Source organism: Schistocerca serialis, chromosome 1, assembly GCF_023864345.2.
Source record: "Schistocerca serialis cubense isolate TAMUIC-IGC-003099 chromosome 1, iqSchSeri2.2, whole genome shotgun sequence".
In the NCBI taxonomy this organism is placed as follows: domain Eukaryota; kingdom Metazoa; phylum Arthropoda; class Insecta; order Orthoptera; family Acrididae; genus Schistocerca; species Schistocerca serialis.
Window position 1 is genome coordinate 715,066,521 of NC_064638.1, and position 24,756 is coordinate 715,091,276.

The window sequence follows — 24,756 nt, forward strand, 5'->3', positions numbered from 1 at the left end:
CTAATGACCTCGATGTCGACAGGTTGCTTAATCCTATTCTTCCTTCATTCATTCCTTTTTCCCCCCTCCTTATCATATATATCGCGTAATGACCATTCGGATAAAATTAGCGATAGTGTAATACACTTAGAGGCTTGCCTGCCTTCTTTCTTCCGATGCACCATCTGTGAAGTGAACGGGGAGCGAGGAAACCGTTTTATTCAAGCTACCGAGGCCGATAGTACTCGGCCATACAGTACGAGTGAAAAGATACTGGAAATAATTACCAAAACATATTTTTTCTATTTTTCAGTTGAGCAGCACTTCTTTCCTTTATGTTTCCGTTCACATATCTAAGAGCTAACATTAAGGTCTCCATCGTGCAAGGGAAACTCCCCGTTGCACCCCAACAGATTTATAGGTAAAATAGCCCAGTTGGTAGTCCGTTAGAAAATGAACGCAGGTCAAGCTTGAAAGGAGGAAGAAGTTTTACAGAACTGTGGAAAAAGAAACAAAATAGAAACAGTGAACGGTCCAAGATGAAGATGTGCAACATCGAGAGCTGAGGAGGGAACACGGCGTCGTGGTTGTGTGGTCGAGGTGTTGCACTGCAAAGCGGGAGATCTGTGTTCAAATCTCTCTCATCCCTCTTTTTTTTCGTAAAATTATGAACTGTCTATCTGATCATTGACATGTCTGTCTCCTTCTGTAGTCCTGGCAGTTGTCATACTATACATTGGTTATAGAATGAGTCATGGGGCAAGAATTTATTACCGTCGCAGGTAAAAACAAAGAATAGTGAGAGCAGGTGAGATGCCGCACAGGCATCTCCCAAAACTGAAAACAACAAATAAACGGGTGTGAAGTATGTTACAAGGAAGGAATTAAAGAGTCATAATATGTGGTTCTTGTGTAGAACAAGAAAGAGTTACGTACGTCTGGAGGTCCCTTTCGTACTCCTCGCTGTTACACCACGACACAGATATAAATTTCAACAGAGACGTCAGTGACTGGACGGAAAGTTCACAGGTTTTTGAAATAACGTAAAAAAAGTGGGGCACGAGGAGATTTGAACGTGAATCTTCCCCTTCGCAGTCCAGCACCATGATCGCATAACCACAACGCCATGGCTACTCTAAGTCTCTCGATATTAAACATTTTGAACTTACACCGTTTACTTTTTTTACACCTTCCTGTTTTCATGCTTGATCTATTTTGCTGTCGATACTACTAATTAGAAATAACTGCGGAAGATTTTAACTGGATTGACAAGTTTTGCCTTGCGTGTCTGAGAAATGTGGTATCGTTACACGTCTCTCTTATCACCTGTACTTTCATGAAGAAGTAGCTCTCGTAATTACATTTTAAATTTAGCGTGTATTTAGAACTTAATTTCATCTTGACTGACTTTGAATTAATCATCACTTTTTACGGTTACAGTGTCCGACTGCTCCACATGGCCAGCACCAGAGCAGTTGCAGCTCAAAGAGAGGTGAGTCTCACAGCATGCGCGCATACTCATCCATCTTCTTTTAAATCCGTCCCTGCGTTCTTTTTTGTTTTATATACCCCATTGTTGTATTGCTTCTCAGAGAGCTGAGTTCTTTACATTCGCAGTCTGCAGTATCATCGCTCCAGTGTGACAAGATACACGAGATATACTTCATGTTCTTTTTCAGTATGTACGGCCATATTTTTTTAAAGTTTTTGCGCCGGAAACGTATGTGTATCCAACTTCCGCACGCACATCAACAGTGCACTCTATAGAGCGCATCTCCAACCGAATTATTTTGTATCTACTTCCAAGACATGCTTCTTCGCCTTCACTCTGTAGCTAGTTGTTGGCTATGGGTTTTGATGTGACTATGGCTATCGACTTTGACCGAACGGGGAAAAGAAAGGAATGCTGGAACATTGGTGGTGCTCCGGACAGTGATGGGGGAGATACATGTCAGTTGTGGAATTTTGGAGGAAACATCCTGGCTTTCCTCTGAAGTGATATAGACCAACAAAGAGCTTGTATCTTCGTGGCAAAATGCTGATTGTAAATTGGCTCCTCTAGAATTAGAGTTCACTCTGCTGTGGAGGATCCCAGGGTGCAATGAGATAATAAGTTGAACATATTTTGAAAGTTGTAATGAAGAGAGCTGCAATTTTTTCTATGAACGAATTATAATTTAATGATCATAAAAGTACAATATCGTAAGAAACACAAAACACAATTCTTCTTCGTCTCTCTCTCTCTCTCTCTCTCTCTCTCTCTCTCTCTCTCTCTCTCTCTCTCTCCCCCCCCCCCCCTCTCTCTCTCTCTCTCTCTCTCTCTCTCTCTCTCCCTTTCGTAAAACGGAAAAGTACATAATTCACCTCGTTCTACCCCGGGCATGGGGCAAGAAAAATCAGGTTAGTCTATACTTACGTAGTTTTAAGTGCCTATAAGGTTTAACTACAGTTCTTGCTGATTGTGTCCTTTTTCTTTTTAAGCCTATTGACAAAAATCACACAGTAGGACAGCCTCATTATCTTCGCTATCTATCCCTGTACTCGAATTGCGTGCCCCTTTTTTGCACACGAAAAAGAGGACCCTTCAACTGACTTAGAATAAAATCCAGCGCAATATGAACTTCAATCAGGACAATCCTAAGAATAATTGTCGACAGTTTTTGGTTCTCTCTCTCTCTCTTTTTTACATTTGTCTTCAGGATCTTCCCTTTATTGACCCATTCGTAATTTTATTCTGTTTCTTAAATAATTTTATTATTGCTCTTTCTCGTTTGGCAAATTTCTTTTTGTCTTTTTCCTTAGCAGTGGCGTTAACTTGTTTTTTGTATGGCGAATAAGTTAAGGCGGAGGCGTTCCCCTCTCTTCCGATACGTTCTTTCCCTGCTTTCATTACCTTTTGACAAAGACGTTAGAATTTTAGGTGGAACATGAAGTGTAAATACCTGTTCTCAGTTGTCATCCAAGAGCACCGAGGACTGGAACATTAAATTGGACTTTCTTAGCCGGCGTCTCATCATTACAGAGGGCTGAAATCTCCCCAGCTTTATCATCCAAACTGGTAGGCATGTCTTTTTGATTGGTGCGCTAGACGAAGGAAACTCCAGTTGATGAGCTCCAAATATGATCACTTCTTTATTTGAAGTCCCACCAGGTCCGATTTCAGTTGTCTGTTGGGAGCAAATTGGCGTCGGTGAATGTAGGTAGGTTAGTTCACCGCGTTCCCGTAGCTTCAAAACCTTTAGTAGCAGTTTTTATTGTTAAGCTTTTGATAAAAGCTGATATAAAAAGTGTTGAAGTCTGAAAGAGAGTTATGACTTTCTTTGGGTTGCTTCTTAGCGTTTTTTGAAGCTCATCCCTATAATGAAGACTAAAAGAAACAAGTGGCAGAAGTCTATGAGAGCAACGTGGTGGTAGACTTAGCAACGAAACATGACTCTCCCTCGCCAACATCAAAGTTCGTAGTATATGTTCAGAGGTGAGAGGATACACCCCATGATTCCTGTAATTTAAACAGTATTGATTAACAGACTTTTTATGAAATACTGTTAATCAAGAATTTATATTTACAATTTATTAATTAAAGTTTTCTTCAGAGTTGTAAGTAATATTTTTATTAGTGACTGGTTTCGAACATTGGAATGAAAACTGGATTTCGATATTAAGTATGTAATTACAAATAAGACGTGTATTTTTTATAAAAATGACTATTAGATGTGTTAAGCATATATTCAATGGCTTTTATATTGAAATGAGGTAGGTACATGAACTGAACCGAAAAAGGAAAAGTCTGAAACGAGAGTCGATCCAGTGGTTACCAATCTAGAACGTTACTGATTTTTTGCTATCTTTATGTATTTTATGCTTCACAGAAATGCTCGTCAAACATGCGCATCTGTTTAATAGCTTGCATCGCCCAGGAACTGAACCCAGGAGCCGGAGATAGCACGCGACCATCTTACCACAGAGCTGCACACTCTGTCAAAAAATAGGTTCTACTTAAGGGTGTTCAAGACGCTTGGAAAACCTTAGCGATTTTCTCCAGAATTTTTGAGTGTTTCTTGGAGGGACTCTGGGAGATCAATATTTAAGTTGGAACTTCAAGTGCCATAAATATGAAAAATTATAAAAATTTCGGTATGCCGTGTGATCTCCTTGTCAGTGAGCCGCTCTAGTCTAGCAGTGTCATCGAATGTGGCGGCCCATTTGAGGCTCAGTGATTAGCGGACACTGTGAGTACGAGAATTACCAAGTCCGCAGGAGGCTAGCAGATGAACGCATGCTCTGGATACGTGATCAGGATAACCCAGGCGGCCCGCCGTTGGCGAGAAACGTACAGAGGGTAACCGCCATAAGACAAACTCTAATAACAACTGAATCCGACTAGTTACTGAGAAGCCGCTAACATTGTTATAAAGACAAAATGAAGACGAGTGTGTGGGTAAAAACGCACACTCGATTGAAAAAGTAGTTTGTGACTAAAGCGTTAAACGATTTTCTCAAACTGTGTTCCAACGCTTATTTGTCATTGAGCACTGCAGAATATCATAGTAGATTTCTTATAAACAATACGTATTTCAAATGACAGCCCAGAATGTGCATTCCACGCGTAAAAACATGAATTTTCACAAAAATCCATACATATTATAGGAAATGTATATTTGTAAGTTCCACAACTTCCCCTAAACCATTGGACTGTATTCAACCAATATTGGTGCGCATATCACTTTCTGTTTGAAAAGAATCGCTGTGGGCGTAAGAACCACATACCTGTCAAAGGGTTGGGGGCGTGTGTGAAACAGAAGTGTAGGCCACCACATACTAATGCTGAGACCCAATTCACACATGTAGTATTTGAGAATGAGAGCACTTAGTGACTTGCAACAAACTTTACACGTAATTTCAAACCTTTATGAAACCTTTTCTGGCTCACGATCCGTACAAACGATGAAAGGGGAAAAGTTTATCGTTTACTACATTTTTGCTGTTCATGCATAAAACTGCTGCATAAGGCACGACGTTCAATTTATTACATCTCAACTCGTAACTGTATTCGCAACACACATTGCAGACAATATTCACATATACATCTACATCTACATGATTACTCTGCAATTCACATTTAAGTGCTTGGCAGAGGGTTCATCGAACCACAATCATACTATCTCTCTACCATTCCACTCCCGAACAGCGCGCGGGAAAAACGAACACCTAAACCTTTCTGTTCGAGCTCTGATTTCCACCGATGTAGGTTGGGCTCAGCAAAATATTTTCGCATTCGGAGGAGAAAGTTAGTGACTGAAATTTCGTAAATAGATCTCGCCGCGACGAAAAACGTCTGTGCTTTAATGGCTTCTATCCCAACTCGCGTATCATATCTGCCACACTCTCTCCCCTATTACGTGATAATACAAAACGAGCTGCCCTTTTTTGCACCCTTTCGATGGCCTCCGTCAATCCCACCTGGTAAGGATCCCACACCGCGCAGCAATATTCTAACAGAGGACGAACGAGTGTAGTGTAAGCTGTCTCTTTAGTGGACTTGTTGCATCTTCTAAGTGTCCTGCCAATGAAACGCAACCTTTGGCTCGCCTTCCCCACAATATTATCTATGTGGTCTTTCCAACTGAAGTTGTTAGTAATTTTAACACCCAGGTACTTAGTTGAATTGACAGCCTTGAGAATTGTACTATTTATCGAGTAATCGAATTCCAACGGATTTCTTTTTGAACTCATGTGGATCACCTCACATTCTGGCACGACACCTAGTTCAGAAGGTATAAAGTCATGAACATTGAACTGCATGAAAACAAAACTGCAGGGCGAAATTCACTAGAGATATAGGTGGCACTTGGGTACAAATATGTGTGAAAAATGTTAAATATATGTCACATGGGCATATACAGACAAAGCTGTGTATAAAAAAAAAAAAAACTTTGCAACGATTTCAACCAAGGTTGGTACACATGTTGGTTGCTATCTGGGAATAAATACTGTGGAAATAAGAACCAGCAATCTCCTGTTAGGTTGGGGATAATAACGTGGAGAGAGAGTGGTGGGAGAAAGAAATGGACAGCTATAGAGGGGGAAGGAGGACATTGAGACATCGACACAGATACGGGGGAGAAGGAGATGGACAGAGAGACAGGGTGGAGGAAATGGACCGAGGAGATGGTCTGACGGGGGGTGGGGGGGAGGAGAAAGACGGGGTGAAGGGGAGACAGAGAGGGCATAACGAAATGATCGTGGAGGGGGAGGAGGAGATAGAGAGAGTCGGGAATAGCAGACGGACAGTGTGTGTAGGGTAGAGGTGGGTGGACTGAGAGGGGGGGAGAGATGGGTGGGGAAATGGGGGGGTGGGGGGTGGAATGGACTGACCGAGTCGGAATAATACATGCCCAGGCAACGCCTTTTATACAGCTAGTAATAAATAAAACATCGACAGTAGCGTCAGCAATACCGAGTAAATTTAGATAGAGGTATATGTATTTACTTTGTCCTGATTGTTTATATTTACTAGCAGCAAAATAGCATGTTTACCTTAACAAAATCATAATTATTGAACAAACTACTTAAGAAAAAAACAAGAACAGTGATGGAAATCAGAGGAAATTTACGTGAAATCTGTTTTATGATACATGTAAATATTATAAAATTTGTAGTTTTAAGTATGTTCCGGAAGTGGAAAGCTTGTGAGATTGATTGACAACTGATCGAGAGCTTAAATGGCCGGCATTTAGCATGCTTGGTGTCAGTCGGTTATTCGATGCTTTCAGGCGCAGTCGATCGGCTGTTGTCTTTTGGTTGGGAGAGTGCAGTACGTATGGGCGCCTCGAGTGTGTTTAAATTTTTCTAAGAGTTGAATCGCGGCTTGTGATATTCGCGTTTGTCATTAGCAAATACTCTGAAATATTTTGAGCTTGTGAACTTGGGATATTTCACATTAGGCGACCTAGTCTGAACTCTGAAACTTTACCTCGGTTGTTTGCGAGTGGCCTGAACTTGTAAGTCTGACTGGTTCACAATTGTGGAATTTCAACATCAAAATTGCGCTAAACGAACATTGATTTATTTTCAGAGGTTTTTCAGAAGTTTACGCGATACATAACGTGAGACGCTGCTACTGTCTGGTTTAAGCTCTTGCTCCGACATATTCAGTAATAAGCAGGTAATAAAGCTGTGATAGATGATAAAAAGTTGAAGAAAAGTGAATAAACGCAGTTTTGTTACATCGTAAAAATACTGTGAGTTGTGAACATTATTTTACATCTCAAATTCCTGCATGCATGCGTTTTAAACTTTGCGACAAAAAGCGTTAGTTTGCCCCCAGACTTTAGCGTACTCGGCTCTTAGAAAGCCACCCACGCATTCGGAGGCACTGTGAATAGGGACTTTCAACTGGATTCCAATTTATAATTCGTGACTCACGAGCTAAACCATACAGTCGCAGCACCACTAAGAAGAACTGGGAAGTGTTGCTACTATAGGAAATTCCACAAATTTCGTAACCCATACAAAAAATGACTCTGCACTCACCCATCCAGTTCTGTAGACATGTCCAACCTCCTGGTAGCAATCATAACTCAAAATTCTTTTTGTTCACACTTTCCAGGAAAAATAGACGTCGGCGACATCTAACTTCCTCTCGTCGACGTACAAATAGGGCAATTACAGTTTTGCCGCTTTCTGCCGATGTTAACGGTCGGAATTGACGTCTTCCTTAGCAAGCTGTGGTCTTTGATTGGTTTTTAGGGTTCACTGAAACATTTGTTTCATCGTGATTATTATTTGGGAAGCTGTTGACTTGTGCTTGTCAGGTAAATACGTTAGCAACGAAACAAAACAAAAAAAAGAAAAAAAGAAAACTAACTATACCGTATTAAAGCCCATGGCTCCCTCATCAGATGTTGCTTCGGGTTTACAAACTGATGAAGTAGGATGTCTCTTAAGGAATCGTTGACACAGTCTTCACCTGCGATTTCAGTTTTAAATCTTTCATTAATGGCGTTTCTTCGATCCAACTGATAAGGTAAGCTTCACGAGTCTTTCATTGTTAGACTGAATAACCGATCCTCCTTATTTTTTAAGTATTTGAAGAGCAGAGGTTGCCGTTCTTCCGTAATAAGTTTTTAAAATTTTCAGCCAGTTTATCAGTAGTGTAGTGAAGGTTTTCCGTACATTCTTGGACATACATTTGCAGAATTGTCTGAGGAACATCTAATTGGTTTGAAACCTTCAGATACCCAGATTGGTCATAAATACATCTACATCACCACTCTGCAGTTCACAGGTAAGTGTCTGGCAAAGGATTCATCCAAACAACTTTACCGGCTTCTTCTCTACCGTTCCACTACCGAACAGCCCGCGGGAAAAACGAACACTTAAATCTTCCCTTGCGAGCTTTGATTTCTCTTATTTTATGATGATGATCCGTATACAGGGCGATTAACGAAGATATGCAAATATTTTAACATGTTATTCTAGAAGTAAAACTAAAGAAAGAAGTTCATATAAACATAAGTCCGCCAATGTTTAGTTACTGAGTTACGGCTAATAAAAGATTTTGCCTGAAACTTGGCAACATCTCTAATACGAAGCAATCGTAAAACTGTACGAGGTTAAAGTAAAGCATGTTTTCCATTTATTTTGTTGTTATTAGTCTGGTGAATGTAATAAAATGTGTCCCAGATGTGTATCTGCAGTAGTTTTCCAGAACATCCAGAGAAGCAAAGATTAATATACAAGTAAATTTGTTCACTTTCTATTAAGAATGTAGAAACGTTTATGTCATTGTTGGCAACCGTTAGTGAATTGTTTCAGTCGTTTCCTAACCTTGAAACGAGTTAGTTTTCTGTAATGTTCAGTGAAAACGCATAACAACAGGGTATTTAAGTGAAACCAAATAGTAAATGTTGTAGTTTGTAAATTATTTATGAAATAGGGATGCCTTTCAAATTTACGACAGAGGATAAGCCGATATGGTGTTTATTTACGGCAAATGTAATGGTAATGCTACGGCTGTAGTTATCGAATATCGTGTACGTTATCCAACTCTCAGGATCCCGAATGCACGAACCATTAGTGGAGTATTTCGAATGTTACGGGAGACAGGTTCTCTACCTAGCGTTCATAATCAGTACGAGCGCTCAATACGTGAAGACGATGATGAGGATATTATGGATGATGTTCAATGTGGCCCGGGCACCAGTACACGACGTATCTCGCAACGATTAGGCATTTCACAGTCTAAGTTATGGCGTACACTGAAGTAAGATAATCTCTATCCTTACCATAAACAAATAATGTGTCATTTACATCCGGGAGATCCTGCCCTTCGTTTGGAGTTGTGAAACTGGTTAAATACAAATACATTTTATTTACTGATGAGGCACAGTTTACTCGAGATGGTATAAACAATTTACATAACGAGCACGTATGGTCAGAAGCAAATCCACATGCAACAGTGCAACGCCATTTCCAGCAGCGATTTAGCATAAACGTGTGGTGTGGTATAGTCAACACACACACTTTATTGGACCATTAATTTTCCCATGACGACTAACTGGCGGGACGTACAATTCCTTCAAGAAGAAATGCCCCACTTGCTCGGAGATGCTCCACTTGCTACGCGATTGCAAATATATTTTCAACATGACGGCGCGCCTCCACATTTCACCAACACCGTTACTACACATTTAAATGAACGATTTTCCCCAGAAATCGATTGGTCGTGGTGCTACGCGTCTGTGGCCACCCAGGTCGCCCGATTTAACACCAATGGATTTTTTTGTATGTTGTGTATGGGGATGAATGAAAGACATAGTTTATGATGACAAAGTCAATACACTTGAGGCATTACTTGCTTGCATTATGAATGCAATAGACGAAGTTCAGAACAACGCTGTGGAACTAAAACGAGCAACAAAATCTGTTCATACACGTGCACCTAAATGCGTTGAACTCGGTGGAGACATTTTGAACAATTATTGTGAATGTATTTACACTGTACAACTTCCTTAACGTTGAGCTTTGTTTTTTCCGGTTTAACATGAGTTTACATGTGCTATGGTATTAATTGCTGTCTCTAATTCTGCCAGAGACAGCAAAGCACTTGGAAGAGCAGTTGAACGGAATGGACAGTGTCTTGAAAGCAGGATATAAGATGAACATCAACAAAAGCAAAACGAGGATAATGGAATGTAGTCGAATTAAGTCGGGTGATGCGAGGGAATTAGATTAGGAAATGAGACACTTAAAGTAGTAAAGGAGTTTTGCTATTTGGGGAGCAAAATAACTGATGATGGTCGAAGTAGAGAGGATATAAAATGTAGACTGGCAATGGCAAGGAAAGCGTTTCTGAAGAAGAGAAATTTGTTAACATCGAGTATTTATTTGTCAGGAAGTCGTTTCTGAAAGTATTTGTATGGAATCTAGCCATGTATGGAAGTGAGACATGGATGATAAATAGTTTAGACAAGAAGAGAATAGAAGCTTTCGAAATGTGGTGCTACAGAAGAATGCTGAAGATTAGATGGGTAGATCACATAACTAATGAGGAGGTATTGAATAGAATTGGGGAGAAGAGGAGTTTGTGGCACAACTTGACAAGAAGAAGGGACCGGTTGGTAGGACATGTTCTGAGGCATCAAGGTATCACCAATTTAGTATTGGAGGGCAGCGTGGAGGGTAAAAATCGTAGAGGGAGACAAAGAGATGAATACACTAAGCAGATTCAGGAGGATGTAGGTTGCAGTAAGTACTGGGAGATGAAGAAGCTTGTACAGGATAGAGTAGCATGGAGAGCTGCATCAAACCAGTCTCAGGACTGAAGACAACAGCAACAGCAACAACAACAACAACAACAACAACATGGTATTAATAAAAGATCTGACACACTAATACAGTTTCAGTTAACGGTATTACTATCATTTTTCCAAAATTAAATTTTCTACAACTTCTGTTGAAAACTATGTGCAGTTGTCTGCAATTTAGAAAACAAATTAGGCAAAGTGGTTAATAAATTCAAAATTTTACGAAATTACGTCTTAGCTTCTCTGGATGTTATGGAAAACTACTGCAGATGCACTCTGGGATATTTTTTATAATATTCACCAGATCAGTAACAACAAAATAAATAGAAATCGTGCTTCCCTTTAACCTCGTACAGGTTTGCAATGGGTTCATATTAGCGAAGTTTAGAAGTTTCAGGAAAAATCGTTTGTTAGCCGTAACTCCGTAACTGAACATTTTCGAACCTATGTTTACATGAACTGTTTTCTTTAGTTTTACTTGTAGAATAACATATTAAAATATTTTTATATCTTCGTTAATAACCCTGTATAGGTGGTCACCAACAAAAAAAAATTTCACATCCTGAGGAGAAAGTTCGCGATGAAAATTTCATGAGAAGGCGCTGCCACAGCGAGAAATGCCTTTGTTTCAATGATTGCCACCACAATCCTTGTATCATATCCGTGACACTTTCCCCCCTTGATTCGCGACAATGCAAAACGAGCTGCTCTTCTTACAACTTTTCCGATGTCATCCGTCAATTCCATCCGATGCGGATCCGAGCAGTACTCCAGCCGTACTGAAAGCAGTCTCGCAAACTTGTTACATTTTGTATGTGCTCTTCCAATAAATCGCCTTCTTTGGTTTCCTTTCCCCCACAGCATCATCTGTGTGATCGTTCCAGTTTGTTATTCGTAATTGTAATCTCTAAGTATTTAGTTGAGTTTCCAACCTTTAGATTTGTGTGATTTACGTGTAAGTGAAATTTAGCGGATTCTTTTTAATCCTCATGGGGATGACTTCACACTTGTCGTGATGTATAATCCATTACCACGTTTTGCACCATACAGATATATTGTCTAAATCAGTTTGCAATTCGTTTTGATCCTCTCATGGCTTACTTGACGGTAAATGATAGTATCATCTGCAAACAGTGTGAGAGGACTGCTCAGATTGCCTCCTAAATCATTTGTATAAATCAGGAACAACATAGGGCTTATAATACTTTTTCGGGGAACGCCATATATTACTTCTGGTCTACTCGATGATTTTCCGCCAGTTGTTATGAACTGTGTCCTTTCTCACAAAAATCACGAATCCAGTCACACGATTGAGAAAATACTCCATAGCCAAGCAATTTATTTAGAAGTCGCTTGTGAAGAACGGTGTCAGAAACCTTCCGGAAATACAGACTCAATTTGACGTTCCCTGTCAATAGAACTCACTACTTTGTTAGAATAAAGAGCTGACTGTGTTTCACAACAGCGATATTTTCGGAATCCCTATTAGCTATGTGTCAACAAGTAGTGATTCGTAATGTTTGATTGTGGGGCAGAATGGTTACTTCACTGTTCAGCTCCAGGGGCGCAGTTTAGGTTATGGAGGTAAGGTCACTCGAGAAAGATTCGTAAACTGATACTCAACGACACGGTACTAAATACACTTTAATGCACATTAAGCAAGTACTAACAATAGTTGTAATGTAAACATGTGCGTCTTGGTTACAAAACCATCAGAAGTTACAAGACTGGAGCAAAAAGTCACACAACGAAAACTTAAGTCACTAACGATCAAAAAACTAGACAAATGTTACTGCCATAGTGGAGCAGCAGAGGTTGGTGTTGCACTTACTACTACTCGCTGGTAGCTCCTTGACACGGGAAAGCGCCGATCCTCATTCCGCCTTGTGCTCCGAGTGCTCCTTCTTACATCTTATTGTCCTTCATGGATAAGACAAGGAAAAGTTGTTTCAGCTGTTTACGGAAATTCTCATCGACGATTGAATAGGCTCTGTTACTATCCTGATAGAATATTTAGGGGAACGTATTCTTTCTGTAACAGCGCCGTTGGCGTATAACGGCATAATATCTGACCGCATGAATCAGATGACATCGTGTTTTACGCCCAGTGGTATCCGAAACCACGACGCTGGGCTCAGGTCAGCATATAAACAGCTTCCAGACGTTATGTATTAGTCCATTGGGTGAGGTCAGTAACAGAGGATCCGTAATAGGCGTGTTAGCGGCCGAGGAACAGATACGCTGGATGGCTTCGTCGAATTGGGTCGCGATAGTAACGCGATTTGTGATACAATTTCCTTACGACAATCGCAAACCACTAAGCGACATCCACGCCTGAAAACAGTAGACGTCAATAAGATGTCTCCGATGGTCCCCTTCTAAAGGGAAGTGCTCCTGCCTCCAACCGAAAATTCCGTTTAGCATCTTGACGAACCTCTGCTGACAGTGGTGTGGGTCCACGTTACTCAATCTCTAGAATTTCACATCCGAAATCTGTTTACTATTACTTTTAATGTGGGACGCTCGTTCCAAAACCCGAAACGAGAGAAGCAAGCCCGTTATGCGGTTATCCTACAGTTCCGTTTCCTAATATTGTCTAGGAAATAAAAAGTAAAGTTCGACAACTTTGTGTATTGTCCGTTACACAGTCTGAAAACAAGCTGAAGTACAGCAGTTAACATGAGGTCTTGTGTTCCTTCTTTCGTTTACTGGCAGACAGAAGAGGCAAATAGAGAGACTGACAAATAACATCCGCGGTATGGCCCTGGTGCGTAAACAATTGTTGTAACTTTAATTTTAGAGCGCTGCACTTTCATACACCGGATTTATTTGTGAGCAGTTACTGCTTAGTTTCGGTGAACTACAGCCAAGTCCGAGGAGCTTCTTCAGCAGTCTTTGTGTTTTGAAGATCACAAACACAGCTGTGCTTGGAGAACATCGCAAACAGCCCGGAGTCGTAACCTGGTGCTTGAAACAGTGTGTCGTAAAAGCAGCGCCTGGCGCGGAGCGACATCTTTACGTGCCGTGGAACTGCCGTTTTACTAACCATAAAAAGCAGCCATGTCGTTTCATGTCGCGCTACGAAAAATTACCACCCTAGGTTGCTTAAGCCCATAATATCTAGTCTAAAAAATTGTCGTCTGCGACGCCTTTTTCGTACGGTTAAATAAATGTACCATGAAACGCCAAATTAATCCTCTGTTCCAGAACTAACACGAAGTTTGGACTGCTGTGTAAACGTGAAATAAACCTAATGCTTTCGTCCCTGCAGTTACATCCACAGGCTACAGTAGCGTGATGTCTGAGAACATTAGTACCTTTAATATTTAACCATGTCCGTATTAGAATGGTTGCCGTAACTACATATATCCTACAAAATTACACGTAAAAAAATTTCAGTGGCACATGAGCAAAAAGATAGTTACAATCCCGGAGACACATACACGAAACACACTTTTTTTCCGAATGTAGCAAAACACCTGAAATGTACAAAATACATCTGTGAATTCGGTATAGCTGTAGCGCAATCGATACTTCGTGTAGCTACCACAAGCAACAATATAGTGCGTAAAGTGATGTTATTACTACAGAGATTGAGTGAGGCATGTACGCATTTATTTTTTTTGTTCTAAAAAGATTCGCTCACGATAATGGAAATCATCTGTTACATCTAAAAAATTGTATTAATGCATGTAATCCCTATAGACCATTGCATTTTATGTATAAGCCAGAAGTCGTGAAGGATATGTATGTGCTTACGCTTGGAAGTCGCCGCGCCTCTGACGCAAGCATTTCATGAATGGCAAAAGAATGGTAACTGCTTCCAGCATCTGAACATAAGCTGGCAGTCACTCGTGATGAGAACAGTCCTCAGCTTCAATCCAATACCTTCATGTTGTGATGAACTGCAAAATGTACGCATAAAACGGGTTGTTTGGAGTCATAATTGCGACAGGTGCATGTAGAGCAGGCTGTACATGTGACAAGGTCACAATGTCTTCATTAAGCCGTCCTCACAAAGAATGCGTACGCCTACGTGGGCATGCCGTGTCACTGATTTTGTATTCTCATAGCGCAGAATTCCATATTATGCAGTATACTTTAAGGGCTCACGTCGGTAATAAGTTGTTCAAATTTTCTGAACGTGCCGTATTATCTTCTACATCTACATCTACATCTACATTGATACTCCGCAAGCCACCCAACGGTGTGTGGCGGAGGGCACTTTACGTGCCACTGTCATTACCTCCCTTTCCTGTTCCAGTCGCGTATGGTTCGCGGGAAGAACGACTGTCTGAAAGCCTCCGTGCGCGCTCTAATCTCTCTAATTTTACATTCGTGATCTCCTCGGGAGGTATAAGTAGGGGGAAGCAATGTATTCGATACCTCATCCAGAAACGCACCCTCTCGAAACCTGGACAGCAAGCTACACCGCGATGCAGAGCGCCTCTCTTGCAGAGTCTGCCACTTGAGTTTATTAAACATCTCCGTAACGCTATCACGGTTACCAAATAACCCGGTGACGAAACGCGCCGCTCTTCTTTGGATCTTTTCTATCTCCTCCGTCAACCCGACCTGGTACGGATCCCACACTGATGAGCAATACTCAAGTATAGGTATGCTTAATAAGCATGTCAGACCCGTACTGGCCAGAGTGGCCGTGCGGTTCTGGGCGCTACAGTCTGGAACCGAGCGACCGCTACGGTCGCAGGTTCGAATCCTGCCTCGGGCATGGATGTGTGTGATGTCCTTAGGTTAGTGAGGTTTAATTAGTTCTAAGTTCTAGGCGACTGATGACCTCAAATGTTGAGTCCAATAGTGCTCAGAGCCATTTGAACCATCAGACCCGTACTGAGTATGTAAGAACGTAAAAGTAAATTTGTTAAATGTCACTCCTCAAAGTATTTTTTAAAATTTGTTTCTTTATTTCACCAATCTGTGTAAATGGAAATAGGAAATTCTATACTTGATCACATCGCTGTAATATACGTTGGGTATGCGTCCTTCAAGTCGTAGAGTATGTCACAAACATGTTATACCGTCCAAAATGTAAGTGCAAATATGTTAGTTTTTCACCAGTCGAGAAGACGAATGTTACGTAGTTAAACGCAAATAATATATCATAGTACTTTGCTTCTCTTTTTTCTTCCATTCCTCTTATTTTTCACGCCCCAGACAGTTTTCTCGTTACATCCAACAATTATATGGCCGTGTTACTGCAGGCGAAAAACTGCAGCAGAAGTAGTACCTGTTACTTCCGTACAGCACTTGAAAATGGAGTTCAAGCATCGAAACCAGGGTTGCCACAGGTTCTGGAAGTCAGGGAATATGAGGAAATTTTAAACACGTCAAGGAAATCAGGGAAATATCAAGGGAAATTCGAAAAAAAACACTAGAATAATCTTATTTTTGTCTTTGTAGATGAAATTGTTTGTTTACTGAGTTGTCATGCATCATCATTGGCTGGGTGCATCTGAGTACGTGCGCCGCTTCCCTACTCCCCTCACTCCTACTGCTTCCCCCTTCCTACCACTCCCCTCAACTTGCAGTCAGTCTTCCACCACTTCTTGTTGGATCTGATTCTCAGAGACTAGACACAGCGTCCGGAAACGGCGATCATGTGTGCATGAGTTGTGTCCGAATGATTGTGTGAATATGAGTTTGAGTGTGAGTGTGTCTGTGTGTGTGTGAGTGTGTGTGTGTGTAGCGTAATGTAGTGGATTTTCATGGTTTATCCTTGGACCCAGGACTGCCATCTCTTCAGCAGGCCAGAGACCATGGGCGATGGATTTCAGAAATTGCATCTGTCTCACCGCAAGTACGTTGTATAGCGTGGCATTTTGTTGACATTTTATTTGGTTTAGTACATCTTGACATTTCAAAAGTAGTTTTTATGTTAGAAAGTATGAAAAAGTATGAACGAGAAGAAGAAGGAAATTGTGTCAGTCGCTGTCGTTTTGTATGCTATGTACTCATGTATTTTTAGAAAGAAAAATCACACAATACGTTAAGATAATGGATATAACACAATTGGTAATAACCGATAGTAAAAAACGTAATAGAGCAACATTTTATTGGCGGTCACCTACAGTGTTGGTTTACACAATTCTTTCCCGCCTTTAGCACTGCTTTCAAGAGCCAATTTTTTTCTGAGGTTATTTCTGAAATCAGAGAATGTATTTTGAATGAGTCTTGCGACTCGAAGGAAATGTGTATTTTTGTCACCAAATGTGTTTCGTTTTATTGAAATAAAAGAACATCAGTGATCCTAATGAAACGCATTTGCCATGTTGTTTGTTTTCTCCATCTGAAAACAGTTCATTACGAAAGATGTTGATGTTAGTACTTAAAATTGTTGCTCACGTGAGGGAATGTCATCTGCTTGCAAGTATTTTCAGATATGTACTCATTTGCGCTATTGTTTCTTGTACCATAGCTGCAGAGACAGATTGTCAACTTACGTCTTAACTTACCCTTGAGATCTCAAAATTTGTCAGCGAAAAATGCTAAAACTTGTCTGGGAATCAGGGAAATATTAGGGAATTTCACTTTGGGAAACTTGCGGTAACTCTGAGAACGCATTGGGCAATAATAAGGAAATAATAACATTATGACCGAAGACGGAATATTATTAATTAATATGTCCCTAACCTAGTATATCGTGGACAAACGTGACATAATAGGTCTTACAACGTCGCATGTTGGATCAAGCAGATTTATTTCATTACATCTTCAGCATTAGACAGTTTTTGTATCGGAACTTGCATGTTACAAACGTATGCTGTTTCAAAGCGCCGATTTATCGAAGCACATTTTTAAAAATCAAGCTTCTTACGCGACTAGCAATACATAAATGATTAAAAAGTCTATATCCGTGGTATCTGCTGCTGCAAGTGGATAAACGAGAAAGTTTATTTTTTATTAATTTGTTCTCAACCAATGGCTACCTACATCTCCACTTATGTAAAAGTGAAAAAATTGTGCTAGCCACTTGTTTACCTCTGTATCTTAGTTTATCTCAAATACGAGGTATAGGGTATTTGGTATCGTACTGCTTTGAAATGCAGGAACCTGCGTTCATTTTCCTGGCATGCATCTAATTTTGTTGCAAATGTGTAAAATGTTATTACAGAAATGATACAACATGTTTATAACTTTCTTTGTAACATGTTAATCGGCACTGTATCGGCTGGTGTCCCAACAGCATCTGTAGGGTATCCTCCGCTCACATTCGATAATCGCTGATGAGTTTAACGCAACTGTTTCACGTTCGTAGAATTAGAGTTCGAAAATCACTCTCTACATGTGTACAAGTGTCATGTACTTGTCACTTGCACACGCGTGGCGGAACTGCAAACAGCTCAGTTGCGTATGCGTGGTTTTTTGGTATTTATTCAAACAAAATAATAGTTTAAAATAACAACCTAGTAGAAACGATGTTCTTCTTTTACAGTGAAGTCCTTAACTCAGTTTCAATTGAAGTGACATTGAGTTTCGAAGTTAAAAGACGTTTTCACATACACTAATGAGACAAAACATCATGACCACCTGCTTCGTAGCAGGTTGCTCTAGCTGTGGAAAGCTATAGAAGAACGGTTCTGCGTGCCATGGATTCGAGAAATCCTTGGCATGTTACTGGAGGTACATGTCAACAGATGTCTATGCACAGTTCACAAATTCAAAAATTTCAGATTTGTGTGAAATCTTATGGGACTCAACTGCTAAGGTCATCAGTCCCTAAGCTTACACACTACTTAACCTAAATTGTCCTAAGGACAAACACACACACACACACACACACACACACACACACACACACACACACACACACACACACACATGCCCGAGGGAGGTACTCGAACCTCCGCTGGGACCAGCTGCTAATCCCGCATGGCCGCACGGGTCACACAGTTGTAAAATTACAGGCATGTGTTTTATGGGCGCGGAGCCGATAGTTTCCTAGATGGGTTCCATCTGGTTCAGATGAGGCTAATATGGTGGCCAAAGCGCTAACGTGAGTTCACCAACATGCTACTCAAGCGATTGTTAGTACGATAGTAGCCATATGATACGGACGGTTGTGGCGTCATGCAGGTATGCAGCAGGTACGTGATAATATTCACGTACTCTGCAGCTGTCATGGTGCCTTCTATTAATACCACAGGTCCCAGGGAAGCCGAAGTGAAATTTCCACACGGGCCTGCGTAAGTGGCGCGGTGCCGTTCACCTGGATGATGGCTGTCCTGATACAGGCATTGAACTGGTGTGACAAGAAACGTTATTCATCCGACCAGGTAAAACTTTCAGTTCGATTGTCCCGTGCCCACTGCAGTCGTAGTGGAGGATGTCGTTGAGTCAACATGGGAGTACGTACGGCTCGTCTGCTGCGGAGCTCCAAGTTCAGCAATGTGTGCTGAACTGTACCTAAACACTTGCATCTGCACCAGCATTGTACTGTGTAAACAGCTCGCTCGCAGAACGCTCCCTACTCTACTTCAAAGAGCGGAGCAGCCACTGTCATCGACATTCTGTGACGGGGCGTGGACGTCCAAATTTCCGCCTACTTGTGGTTTCACCATTCTCAACCACCATGCATAAAAGCTGACAATCTGACGACAGTAGCACGCGAACAGCAGACCGGCTTGACCCTTTCCGAGATGCTTCTACCAAGGCGACGGACCATAACAATCTGTCCTTCATCAAAGTCGCTTATGTCAGTGGATTTCCCCATTCGCGGCGCGGGTCGTCGCTAGAGTGGTTCACCATTCGTCTCTGCGCTGCGCGTTATATAGGTGTGCTAATCGCGCAAACTAAACTGACACGCGGCGTGCCGACTATTGAGACGTAATTTGATTCGATAAAAATAGAATGCATTCAACCGGCAGTGTCAGCTTTCCCTCGCTGCCGACCTAATCTGGCTAGCAGAAAGAATTACAGAGTTAGTGTGTCGTCTGTTCGTAACAGAGTTAGTAATTGCTTTGGCGTAGTGCATATTACCTCTATGTTATGCATAATTAGGGTTGAAGTAGTCTGTCTTAATGGCATATCGTACTTATTGACGTATCCATTGTTACAGATTACGTAGTGTAGTTGCTGTGATATATCTATAAGAAATGTATTTAGCAAATGTGATACATGGAAGTATACTAATGGTTTTTACGTAGATTAGTCATATACACACAATATATAATGGGAAAATCAACAAAAAAAAGCAAACAGTATAAGGTCTGCGAAAAGTTATTCAACTTCAGACACTTCACGTGTATCGTCAGCTTTATCTGAACAGGGTCCTGAAGATTCACTGGAGTCGCCTGTGCCAACAGTGAAACTGATGTTGTACTTCGTTCAGTACTCCTCCAATACTGTTACACCTTACAATAGTAATCTGTCCAGTCTTCTCCAACGACTGACATCAGAGAATCGTCCGCAAGTTTTCGTAGATTTTCCGCAGACATTTACTTTCGCCTGCGCAAGTTCGACTGCGTTTAGGTCACAGTTACAGTGCGGCAATCGTATCACTCTGTGATCTTTGCTGGTGACCAATGCGTCGACTGCGTATCACGTTTCGGCAAGTTTATGTGGCTGCATTAAGGAGCAAAGAGCCTTCTTTCTCAAGGTCCAGCCGCATTCTGTTTTGATGTTAGCCACTTCAGCAACCGTCATTGAATCATAGTAAGCGGGATGTTTGTCCAGCTTCCTACTGTGATAGGACGCACGGTCTAAAACAGTAACTGAGTTAGGGAGAAAGATACGGTAATACTATTTCTTCAAACTATTTTTTCAAAGATATTAGAGTTCACATGGCTGTGGTAATCTCCTTGGTTCAATCTCTTAAAGAACTTGAGGTAAGATGCCCTCACAAAACCGTTCTCTCAACCGACAGATGATACTATTAATCTCTTGGAGGCTCTTCCCCAAGGGTCGCACCACCCATGTCTTCGGTTTACCGACAATTGCCGCAAGTGAGGTTGTTAGCGAGCAAACATTCGTCTAGCTGGAATATTTCGTTTGCTGCCTCCCTAATGGCTTGATCTGTAGATCTCCATTCCACAATGTCCTCACGTTCGAGTAACAAGGTTCTCTTGTTTTGAGACCATTTCTACATGAAGCCAATTAACTTCAAAACTGTCCTAAGTTAAGTACCACACCAATTCTAACCTGTCTTAGATCTCAAAACTAGCAGCAGTTTCTTTATGTTGGGAACAATTTTCTGCATCACATAGAGGTCTCTTACTGTATCAATAATCACGACTTGTCAAAGTCATCCAGTTCATCGTGCATGTCTCCTATTAAGGACGGAAAGCAACGTCACTTCAATACTCTGACCACATTTTACAGTGACTACTTCGATATATAGCACTGTACTTCTACACAACGTCGTTACAGTGTAATCAAAGACACATGAAAAAGAAATTCAGATGCAGAAGAGCGATCTATTGAAGGACAGTGGAACAAGTAGACTACTGAACTAAACGAATCTTTTCTTCTTATGGGTTCTTGGAGACTGTCTCGGATTAGTCTTGGTAAATTTTTCTATCGCCTCATACCGGACAGGCTACCACCTGTGTATGGTTCAAATGGCTCTGAGCACTATGGGACTTAGCTTCTGAGGTCATCAGTCCCCTAGAACTTGGAACTACTTAAACCTAACTAACCTAAGGACATCACACACACACCCATGCCCGAGGCAGGATTCGAACCTGCGACCGTAGCGGTCGCACGGTTCCAGACTGTAGTGCCTAGAACCGCTCGACCACCTCCTGTGTACTTACTGGCTATCCACCCAGACTGTGTCAACAGGTAGAACAGTTCCTTCTCCTTTTATTCCCTCATAACAGTGTGTGATGCCATTAAGAACTATCTCGCATGCTTGGCTAACATTTTATTCTCTTTACAGATTGGATTGGAAGGAGTGATAACTCCACGGAAGGACCAGCATCCCAATTTCAGTACAATTCTAAACAGTATTTACGCGCGATAAAAAAACTCAACACACCGAAGGCAACATGGAACGAATAAAATAACGGGACTGAGCAGCACCTTTCTTAGACGAAGATTGGCAGCAGCAAAACAAGTTAAAATCGAATCAAAGTTCTACACTGTCTTTGAAGTTTGGTCTATTCCGCTTCTCTCTTCCCCCCCCTCCCCCCCCCCCCCCCCCCCCCCTCCTGCCCCCTTCCGCCACTCCATCCACTGACCGTCAACTTAGTCTGCGCGATTAGTGCTTCTACTTTCGTTACCGCGGCATGTGCTGACACCGCAACACCAGACATATTCATTCTCTCCTTGGGCAGTTGTCATTAATGTTTTGGCTTATCGATGTACACGCATACAGTAGTACGTCTAATTACACGCCACTAACGGAAATAGTGTAACGTGTGATATAAATATTGCGTCACTCAAGCAGATGAACATAAGTTCACGAGGGCATTCTGTCGTGAAAGACTGATTCGTGATTTGCAATGGTTTAACGACGAACATAGTAAATTCGTGTTCAAGGGCGTGGTCTTGGTTGTGCGCATCGTTGTCGAACGTCTGACAAGGTTGGCTACAACGGCGACGTGTCGCAAGCCATTCACATCTCCGAATGTTGAATATACGAGGGTGAGTCAAATGAAAATCTTAAATTTATAATCACAAATCGAAATTTCGCGCCGTTATCCTGTAAGTTGGTAAGCGTGCTACAAACAGCGTGCAGAATGGCCTGTAGGTGGCAGCGTGGTGCAGATGCACACGTACCGCCGCAGTATCAGTATAAAGATCGCAGCCCCACTTGCGACTTGCACCAGGGAAGGACAGCGTTCTGTTATTCGGTTTTTGCGTAGTGAAGGTGTGAAACCTACTGAAATTCATCGACGAATAAAGGTTCAGTACGGTGATGCATGTTTGTCACAGCAGCAAGTCTACGAATGGAGTAGGAAGTTCGCAAGTGGTGTGACTTCAGTGGAAGATGCTCCTCGTCCAGGTCAGGTACAACGAGTTGTGACTCCACAGAACTTTGCAGCAGTTGAAGCCATAGTGAAGGAAAACCGCCGAGTGACACTGAATGACATTGCAGCATGTTTACAGATTAGTCATGGGTCAGCACACCACATTGTGCATGATGTGCTCCAGTTTCACTAAGTGTCTGCAAGATGGGTGCCACGGCAGCTGACCCCTGAAATGAGAGAACGACGTGTTGATGCTTGTGAAGAACTTCTTCGGCGCTTTGAACGAGAAGGTGATGGCTTCCTTGCGAGAATCATTACTGGGGACGAAAGCTGGGTTCACTTCTACCAACTGGAAACGAAGAGAGCGAGCAAGGAATGGCGACATTCCACATCACCAAAACCAAAGAAGTTTCGAACAGAACCATCAGCAGGGAAGGTTTGCTGGCTCTCTTTTGCGACGAAAAAGGCGTCATTTTGGAGCATTACATGCCTAGAGGGACCACTGTCACCAGTGCATCATACACAGATCTCCTAAAAAATCATCTGCGGCCTGCAATCAAATCAAAGCGACGTGGATTGCTGTCAGCAGGTGTCCTTTTGCAGCATGACAATGCAAGGCCCCACACTGCCCGTACAACAGTTGCAACAATCACAGGCCCGCATTTTGAGTGTCTTCCTCATCCACCATACTCACCAGACCTTGCCCCAAGTGATTTCTACATGTTTGGACCACCCAGAGACGCAATCGGAGGAAAGAAGTTCCGTTCTGATGAAGAGGTACGCCACGCGCTGCGTGAGTGGTTGCGCGGACTAACAAAAGAATTTTTTTCTAAAGGAATATGCACTTTGTAAGCGCAGGAGGACTTTCATTGAGCGTGGGGGAGATTATGTTGAACAGTGATACAGCGTTGTACCACTTCTGCACAATAAGTAATATTAAAAAAAAATATTTAAGGTTTTTGTTTGACTCACCCTCGTAGAAGCAGGATGTGAATAAGAGTAAGAGGATGAAGAAGGAGGAGGAGGAGAAGAAGAAGAAGAAGAAGAAGAAGAACAAGAACCAACACTACGTTGATACATCATCTGAAGAATCAGCCTAGAGAAGAATGCTGTCGTCGCTTACATCGTTAAGACGGGTGGTGCTCGCGAGACGACAGAGAGGTGGCAGAAGGTGGGCGCGGGCAAGCGTTTAGGCGAGCTGCAGGCTCCGGCTGCGGCTGGTGCGCGCGCAGGCAGCAGACGACGCAAATGAGTCCCCAGCGGGCGGCGTGATTAAACCGCGCCAGCCGCCGCCGCCGCAGCCAGCAGTCAGCCCCGCCCCTCCCCGCGGCCGCACTTGGCGGGCTCAATCTCGCTGCGGCGCCGTCGCGGTCGCGGCCGCTGCCTGATTAAAATAATAGCCGCACTCAGCGGAGCGGCCGCACTTGCTACTCGGGCCCACGCCTGCATCTCCACTCGTCCCTCCCTGACCTGTTGACTCCTGCCCGGTCGCCTTGTTAGTGCACTGCTGCGCCTGAAAACTGGACAACGGTCGTACAAGCTGCTGGCCGGAATAATATACATAAGAATGGAAAAGAAAATTAAGAAAGTGGTAGGTGACAATGTCTGACTTCACCGAAGACTAGCGAACCCGCAGCCCTTCGCATCTGCTAAGTTTATACGAAAATTGGACACACATCCTAATCTGCTTCTACCCCCTCTTTCTCTCCATGTCCCTCTCATACTCTCTTGGTCCATCTCCTTCTCCGCCGTCTCTGTGCCTGTCTCTTCCACCCACCTATCTCTGGCCATCTTACTCCTCTATGTATCTATTTCCTGTCACCTCCTTTCTGTCCATCTCCTCTTCCCTCTCACCTAGCGCCTCGTTTATTGTTATTGAAAATTTGTATTCGATAGTATTCTTCTAATCATAAGCCGATAAGCTATATGCACAACTCCTCTGTTTTCTGTGAAAACCGACTGCGAGGAAGAGTGCAAAACGACACATTTTTGTATATATAGATTCTAAAACATATATATATATATATATACCGGGTGAT

General features: G+C 42.1%; 1 protein-coding gene across 1 annotated transcript in view; it reads left to right on the top strand.

The window, feature by feature from the left end:
* LOC126426960 (uncharacterized) overlaps nt 1-24,756 on the top strand; it is a 1,049,247-nt gene that overhangs the window by 303,104 nt on the left and 721,387 nt on the right. The window contains exon 3 of the mRNA XM_050089126.1: nt 1,420-1,471. Within this exon, the coding sequence (XP_049945083.1) occupies nt 1,420-1,471 (52 nt within the window). The remainder of the gene's footprint in view (nt 1-1,419; nt 1,472-24,756) is intronic.